This window comes from Dendrobium catenatum, unplaced genomic scaffold (genome assembly GCF_001605985.2).
Source record: "Dendrobium catenatum unplaced genomic scaffold, ASM160598v2 fragScaff_scaffold_370, whole genome shotgun sequence".
Taxonomy (NCBI): domain Eukaryota; kingdom Viridiplantae; phylum Streptophyta; class Magnoliopsida; order Asparagales; family Orchidaceae; genus Dendrobium; species Dendrobium catenatum.
This window is the reverse complement of record NW_021318832.1, coordinates 2700012-2708303: the sequence shown is the minus strand read 5'-3', so window position 1 is coordinate 2708303 and position 8292 is coordinate 2700012. Positions and strand designations below refer to the sequence as shown.

At 38.6% G+C, this 8292-nt stretch overlaps 1 protein-coding gene across 1 annotated transcript; it reads left to right on the top strand.

Moving 5' to 3' along the window:
- Nucleotides 1–786: 786 nt before the first annotated feature.
- LOC110113841 (polyamine oxidase 1-like) lies at nucleotides 787–2757 on the top strand. The gene has a single exon (XM_020846546.2). It carries the CDS (start codon nucleotides 862–864, stop codon nucleotides 2428–2430), a length of 1569 nt encoding a protein of 522 aa, XP_020702205.1. The 5' UTR covers nucleotides 787–861; the 3' UTR covers nucleotides 2431–2757.
- The last annotated feature ends 5535 nt before the right edge of the window (nucleotides 2758–8292 follow it).

Here is an 8292-nt window from a genome sequence, read left to right as displayed (position 1 = left end):
TTATGCATAATAAAGTGGCTCCTAGAAAAATGCATGAGAAATTATACATATAATCAATTTTTTATATATGTTGAGTTTTTGTGCCACCCAGGTTATTTTTCTACGATATATAGACTGGATGTTGTTTTATATATTAGTTTGGTTGTTGTTTTCCTTTTTTTCTCGTAGCAGGTTTCCTAGGATATGTCCTGTTTTAACGACATCTTCCTCTGTTTTGCACATTGGCTGTTCATTATTCTTGCTAAGAAAGATGCTTTTTTAGGACAATGATGAATGTCATTCGTGCTCCAGTTAGAACCTACGGAAGGACAAAGAGTCAATCAGTTTAACTATTCTAAAAAGGCTCGTGTGACAACCAAGGGATAATTTAAAACGTCTTATCATGTAATCCCGGAGTCTATATTTATTAGGGAACTCTGAGTCTAGGATTTGAATTGTTGCTCAAATGCCCTTTCTTTTGTGTTTGTTTTTCTCTATTCTATATTTATATTTCAGATATTTATTCTTCTATTTAATTTTTTTTACTCCTATGTTTTGGGAGTTATAATTTTATTTTTAGGTTATCATTTTATCATTTTTCATATAGTGAATAAAGCTAGATTATGTCCATATTATTAAAAAAAATAAATCATAAATAAAAAAGCAGAAGAATATAGATGACATCACTAAGCATTAACATATAAAGCCTAACCATACTTTATATAAATTTATCTAATCTCCTAATAAGCTCCTCAACTTTTAATCATCTTTTTTTACAAAAAAAAAAAAAAAAAAAGTCAATAGTATATATAATTTTATTTAATTTTAAACGCCTCAGCAGAACACGAGCCCACTGGCCACTGTCCCGTATTCGTAGGAGAAATGTTCTTCACTCTTCGACTGCTCATCGCCAATATAAATGGACCACTTATCCTTCCAACTAGTTTGCAAGAGAAACACAGAGGACAATTGATGGGAGAAATCGGAGGCAAGAAGCCCAAGGTTGTGATAGTCGGAGCGGGAATGGCCGGCCTGGCCGCCGGCCGGAGACTGCATGCCTGCGCCGGAGACCTCCTCGACATCGCCGTAGTCGAGGCTGGCGACCGCATCGGCGGTCGCATCCTCACTTCCAAGTTTGCCGGCGCCCAAGTGGAGATCGGTGCTACCTGGATCCACGGCATTGACGGCAGTCCCATCTACGAAATCGCCAGAAAAGCAGGAGCACTCATCCCTGATGATCACGCAACCTCCTGGGAGCGCAAGGATGGATTTCCTTCCGATCCCCTGACCCTAGGCGAAGGCGGTCTCTCCATCGACCCCTCACTCCTAAGCCGCATCTCCTCCGTCTTCTCTAACCTCAAAGACCTCATCGTCTCCGGCAAAACCAATGGTGAAATCGCCAGCGTCGGCGAGTTCTTCCGCCGTGGATTCGAGTCCTACCGAGCTGAGAAACACCGCGCCGATTGGATGGAAGAGGCGGCGTTTGCGATGCACGAGTGTGGAGAACGGACGTATACCGCGGTTGACGATCTGGAATCGCTCGACCTTGCGGCGGAGAAAGAGTACTGTGAGTTCCCTGGTGAGCACATCACCTTACCCGGAGGCTATTCACGAGTCCCCGAGTTCCTCGCCGCCGCGCTTCCCCTTGGTACGATTCGGCTCCGGCGTAAGGTATCCAAGGTGGAATGGCATCCTGTTGGTCTTGCCGGACGCGATCCGGTCCGAATCCTCTACGACGATGGCGAAGCCGAGTTTGCCGATCACGTGATCATTACAGTCTCCCTCGGCGTTCTCAAGGCCGGGGTTATTAACGGGGACGGGTTGCTCTTCTCACCTTCTCTGCCGGAGGCGAAGATCCACGCAATCCGACGGCTAGGGTTTGGTCTGGTAACCAAGCTCTTCATGGAGCTCGAAGGAGGAGAAGAAGAGAAATCCCCGTTCCCTTATCTACGGATGGCGTTTGATCCCTCAAGACAGGTGGCGGAAATCCCGCGGTGGATTAGGAGGACGGATTCCATTTGCCCTATCAATCGCGTGTCCCGGGTGCTGCTCGCCTGGTTCGTCGGCCGGGAGGCGGCGGAGGTGGAGAAGATGGACGACGATGAAATCATCCGCGGTCTTCACGCGACGCTCAATGGTTTCTCCCCGCCTCCAGCGGTCGACGGCGGCGGGTACGGTCGGATAGCGAGGGTAAGGAAGAGCGGGTGGGGGAAGGATCCGCGGTTTTTGGGGTCGTACAGCTACGTAGCCGTTGGATCGAGCGGGGACGATCAGGATGCGCTCGCTGACCCTCTGCCCAGCGACAGCTCCTTGTCCCCGTTGCAGATCCTGTTCGCTGGGGAGGCCACTCACCGTACACGATACGCGACCACTCACGGGGCATATCTCAGTGGGCTCCGCGAGGCGGACCGCTTGCTCCGTCACTACGGAATCCACAGCTTCAAATCCTAGTTTACAAGAGAGAGAGAGGGGATGAGAAGAGATAATTACATCAAGTGACAGTAAATCAAATTACTAATGCATGGGAATTGGGAAGAAGTTTCTTTTACTCTTAAAAGCTTTATCGTATATTCACAATGATACAACGCAGCTCTAACGCAATTATTCGATCAACTTTTAAGGTTTCAAACTGTTGGGAGATCTCATCATGTTTGGGCACACCAACTTCTTATTGCACTCAATGAATCAATAATTTTTTTCCACAAAAAAAAAAAAGACTAATGAGGTTTGGTAACTTGGAGACTTTTACTGTATTAGAAAGCTATCTGATTTACGAGAGATTATTCTGTGCGGATGTTGAACGCAACTCTACATTCTGATATCAATCAGAATGAGTCACGTCAGTCATACCGAGTTACTGTACCGAGCGATACCGAACTGTTGGCTTAGACATCTGTACGAATTCTGCTTTGCCACATAATAAATTTTCTTGATTTAAGGACCAACTTTTTTTAGTCACTTCATAGGGGTATGCAGCTATATATAGTAGTTGTTTTTTTTTTTGGAAATGAAAAATAAAAAAGATAATCAATCATAGCATAAACCGGATCGATCAAAGGATGGGACTGGGGTTCAATAAATGGGGTGACCATTAGGAAGAGTTATTAGGTGCGGAGTGCGTTCGAAAATCAATAAAAATACGTCATGTCATCTCATTGGTAGGTACTCAGATCGATACCCGTATTTGATATCGCTGGGTATCTAATACTTATGCGAACGATTCTCCTATCCTCACTCTGCATCTTATAATTTCTCGGCCATTAGCCTGTAGTTGGCTATTTGGATTCTTCTATGATGAATGGATGCTACGATATTTGTTGTTTTGTCATGTTGGCTAATTAGCTGTCTTGTTTTAGCAGTTGTGGATTCGCTTTAATGGGAGTGAAAAGTGGAAGCTGGTGATTGGATTTGAGAAGATATTGACACGTGGGAAGAGGGTACAAATAATGGCCTGCAGTCGACAGGCTTTGGGACATTGGATTGATGAGATAGGACTGTGGTGGGGTGTGGTTTTGTCTACTCAACTTGGTACAATCTTTTTGTACGTGCGTGTAGTTGACGTGAAAATCAGCAAAATATTCGATTTTAATTATTTACGATTATAGTATTTTTGTATATTTTTTTATTTAAAAAGTTTTTTTTTTTTTGGGGGAAAAATTTGATGCAAAGGCCGATTTATAAATGATAATGAGTTATAAAATTATGAGAAGAAAATCAACTATAAAAGAAATTACAAGTAAAAATGAAATAAAGGAAACCACAAAGACAAAAACACCTAGACAGAAAGGCAGGTGAATGGGGGCAAAAGAGGACTCAGTGATCGAAACGTCAACAACCAAATCAATCATAGCTTAGAAAAAGTTATTGAGATTAGCTTTTAGAGTGAATCTTTATTAATTTCGAGCTTGGCCTCAAAGTTTGAACGCAAGTCCAGCACAAAAGAGGAGTTTGAGCTTGGCTCGTAAAATGAAAATGAGCTCGTTGAGAGGCTCTATTATGCTTATGTGCCAGCTCGTTCCACGTCCTTGCAAGTCTTTTGTGTTTGGTGTTCATCTCGATTCCACATCCAAGCCCACGTTGTGTCCGAGCCTGCCTTCCGACTTTGGACTATTATCGGACTTCCTCCCGGCTAGCAACTGCCACCAGATTTCTGCCCGACCACTAGCTATTGTCGGGCTACCGAATGACCGCCAATTGACATCAGATTTCCTTCTGACCATCGAACTTCATCGAATTTCCGTTTGATCTTTGTTCTTCATTAGATATCAACTCGACGGTTTACTGTCGTAATATGATCATCCTCAATTTGAAGGATGAACCATCCATTTGTAATATATTCAAACACTAGTGGAATCATTTCAACTAAGCGTGACCACGTAGTTTTTCCCTTGAGGATTTTTCGCGTAAAAAATTCTGGTCTTTCTTTTTTCTCTAATTGTATACTAGATACTCGTGCAATACTAAGACGTGAAGTTTTTTTAGTTTACCGCAACAAATATTCTAGCCCGCAATAATACTAAATATTTTAATATAAATGTATATTGTATTATATTAAAAATTATAAAATATAAAATATTATATTTATAAATATATATCATATTATATTAATATTAAACATTAAAAATACAAAACGGTTTTTCATTTATTTGAATTAAAACTATATCATGTTTTTTTCTTTAATTACATCTCAAATCTGATCCTTCTTAAGTTTGCCCTTTGACATAACAGTTGGATGGTACTGCCATGTTTATTAGTATTCCTATTTCAGTTATGTCTAACAATGAATTAAAGGCTCATGTGGCTAAGTTTGTGAATAACTATGTTCTAGTTCAAACTGATTTGCTGGTTTTGGATGACTCCCTTTCTTCTCCTTCTCGGGGTGAAGGGGAATTTGATGACTTTGAGGATGATATGACTGTTTGTTTTGTTGAACAATGTCGTCCCAATTAATGTCGGTGGTAAAAGGCGTAAAAATAAAGATAAGAAAAAATATGTTTTGGCATTTCTTATTAATGTTACAGCAGTGGTATTTGATGGCTTTATGGACGATGATGAGGAAGCCCCCAGCTTCCTTTTGTTGGCTCGGTTGGTTGACAATTTGGGTGTTTTGGCCTTTTGCTTCGATTTCATGGCTGTGTTGGTTTTGAGTAGCTGTCACCTATGGATAGTCCGTGGCTGGCTGACCACAGGGTTGGTGCAGGGGCTTCCATTCCTGAGTCCGTTTAAGTCTTATTTGGCTATGCTTGTTTTTGTTTCGTATATTGTTGTTTTGTTTTGTTTTTTGCTGTTTTGTTGCATTAGATGTAGGTCGTTTGCTGTTGTAATCATTTTCTTCTATGAATAAAATGGTGTTTTTGTTAATAAAAAAAAATAGTGATAGAACAAGGTGCAATAATGAAGTTCAGGTTGATGAGTCAATTCTACTTTTTCTCCATATTCAATCATGTAACAAGTGCATATGGTGAATATACTACACACTATTTAAATAATTATGAGTTAGTAATAACTACATTATTTATTTTATTAAAGAACATCAAAATTTACTTTAAAATTTTGAAAATAGAAAAAAAAATTAGAGCCACATCAAACCAAGAAATCTAATATGAAACTACGAGAAATTGTACATTTTTTTCTTGCAATCTTCACACCCGTCATACTCTTTCATAGCCTAAAGCATCACACATTGTGAAAAGAAGAAGAAACAAACCCAGCCGTGCTAGATCCGCAACACCTCGGTGTTGGGTTGTCTTTCTCGCGATGGGTCCACAGTGCCACCACATTCGTGTTGGATGAAGTCGGTTTTTGGTGATTTATCAATACTTATTTATGATAACCATAAAAATAATATTGTCTTAACAAAAACTTATCACAATAGTTTATTTTTTAATATAATAATTTCTTATTGATTAAAAAAAATTTGCAGTCACCTCAATGAACCCTAAACCCCCTTTGGAATCTTCTTCTAAATTGTTGAAGAGATGCTTCTGCAGAGCTTTTAACTAATGTGATGAACATAAAAGTTAAAACAAATAAAGTTTGGTGAACAAATGTTTATTAATATATAAATAAAATATTCAAATATGATCTTTAAATGCGACAAATTGTTAGGTGTTAAAATTTATATGTAAATTGAATAAATAATAAAAAATTATTAGACTATACAATGTACAACACAATGCATTTGCAAAATATAAGTAATAAATGAGGAAAATGTTAATTTTATTTATAATTTGGGCAAAAAAGTACAAATTCCTAATAAATTATTATAATAAATAATAAGTATAACAAAAATAAGAAGGCATTTTATATGAACATTTAAAAAATATATTTGAATATTATGATAATAAATTATTATGATCAGTTTATTATTAATTAAATTTACTTTAAAATATATAATATAATTAATCAATTAATGTTTCTGTTATATTAATTTTAAAATAAATTTAATAGATAAAATTTTCAAATTTGAGAGTAAATAGCTTTTTGTTCACATGTTATAGCAATAATCAAAACAATAAGCATAAATTCTAAAAACAAATTTGGATTAACTTGCAATATATATAGTTGTTTCGGGTGACAGTGGTTGGAAGGATCGTAGTCGAATGACGGTGGACGAAAGGATCGTAGTCGAATGACGGTGGTCGGAAGGAGCGTAGTCGACAGGAGATAGAGGTCAGAAAGACTATAGTCGGGTGACGGTGGTAGGAAGGATCATAGTTTACAGATGACAGAAGTTGAAAAGACCATAGTCTGACGACGGTGGTCGGAAGGATTATAGTCGAATGACGATGGTCGGAAGGACTGTAGTCGGGCAATGGTAGTCAAAATGACCATAATTGATGGGTGATAAAGGTTGGAAAGACCATAGTCGAATGACGGTGGTTGGAAGGACTGTATTTGGGAAATAACATAGGTCAAAAAGAACCATAGTCAGGAGACAAAGGCCATAAAGATCATAGTTTGATGACGGTGATCAAAAGGACGGTAGTTGGCGGGCGATGGAGAACAGAAAGATTATAGTCGGATGATAGTGGTCGAAAGGACCGTAGCTGGTGTGCAATTGGTGGGCGTAACCATCGGTGATAGTGGTCAAAAGGACCGTAGCAGGGTACATATGGTTGAAAATATTGTAATTAGTGGGCGACAGAGGTTGGGGCGACCGTAGTCGGATGACAACTGTCGGAAGGAAATATAACTGGGTGAAAGTTCAGTAAAAGTCTTGTGATGGTTGGTGGTAGGGCATAAATCCATCGTCAATTGGTGACCTGGCGAAAGTCCGGCAATACTATGTGTTCGGGCGTAAATCCGGCGTTAGTTGGTGGCTAGGCGAAACTGCGGCGATAATTGGTGGTTGGGAGGAAGTCCAACGATAGTTGGTGAATAGGCCGTGGTTGATGAGGAGCTTGGTGGCAAGCTAGATCTCAAATCTCTCTCTCTCTCTCTCTCTCTCTCTCTCTCTCTCTCTCTCTCTCTCTCTCTCTCTCCCTTAAATTGTGAAGAATAAGAGTTCTATTTATAATTTTTTTGAAGTGGTATGTCCATTAAAAAGAACAAAGATCAAGAGCACGTTGGGAGTGGTTTGAATTGACAATAAATATTGATTCCCTTGATTATAAATAATTGATTGAGCATATGAGTGCTTTAATGATGTCAAAATTCGATGATCTTGGGCTCGTTTGATTCACCCTATCAAGCTGCTTGATTCAATTATATTCATGCAATATTTGGAAATCATTTGATCATTCAATTTATAGTTTGGACCTCTTAAACATGTTTCAAGTCCTTAATTTGCACACTTTTGGACTTAGATTGGGTCAAATTTGATGTCGTTGGGTTTATCGTTTTGAGACGTTTAATTCGACTATAAGTTTGCTGAAATTGGAGTCAAGATTATCCCAAATATAATTTTAGAAGCTTCCAACTTAAATTTGCCTCGAGATTCACGTCTGATCAAGATAATTTTTTAATGATATATTAGTTGTCCCCCTATTTTTAGACGTTTTTTAGAGGAACTTACATGTATAACACTTGAAACATCTTGATTTATATATTTCACATACAAACTTCAATATTACAAAAACATGAATGGGTGCATGCAATAACGAGAGCGATGAGAATGGTATGACTACATGATTGAAATGGAGAAAATGGAGGGTATTATTATCATTCTTATTTTAAAATTTTATATGGTAGAAATATAAATAATTAAATTTAAATGTGAAATATGCAAATCAAGACTTTTCGAGAGCTACCAATTTTTTCCTCACCTTATAAAAATTTTCTTCCCCAGCATAGACATTTTTATTATTTATA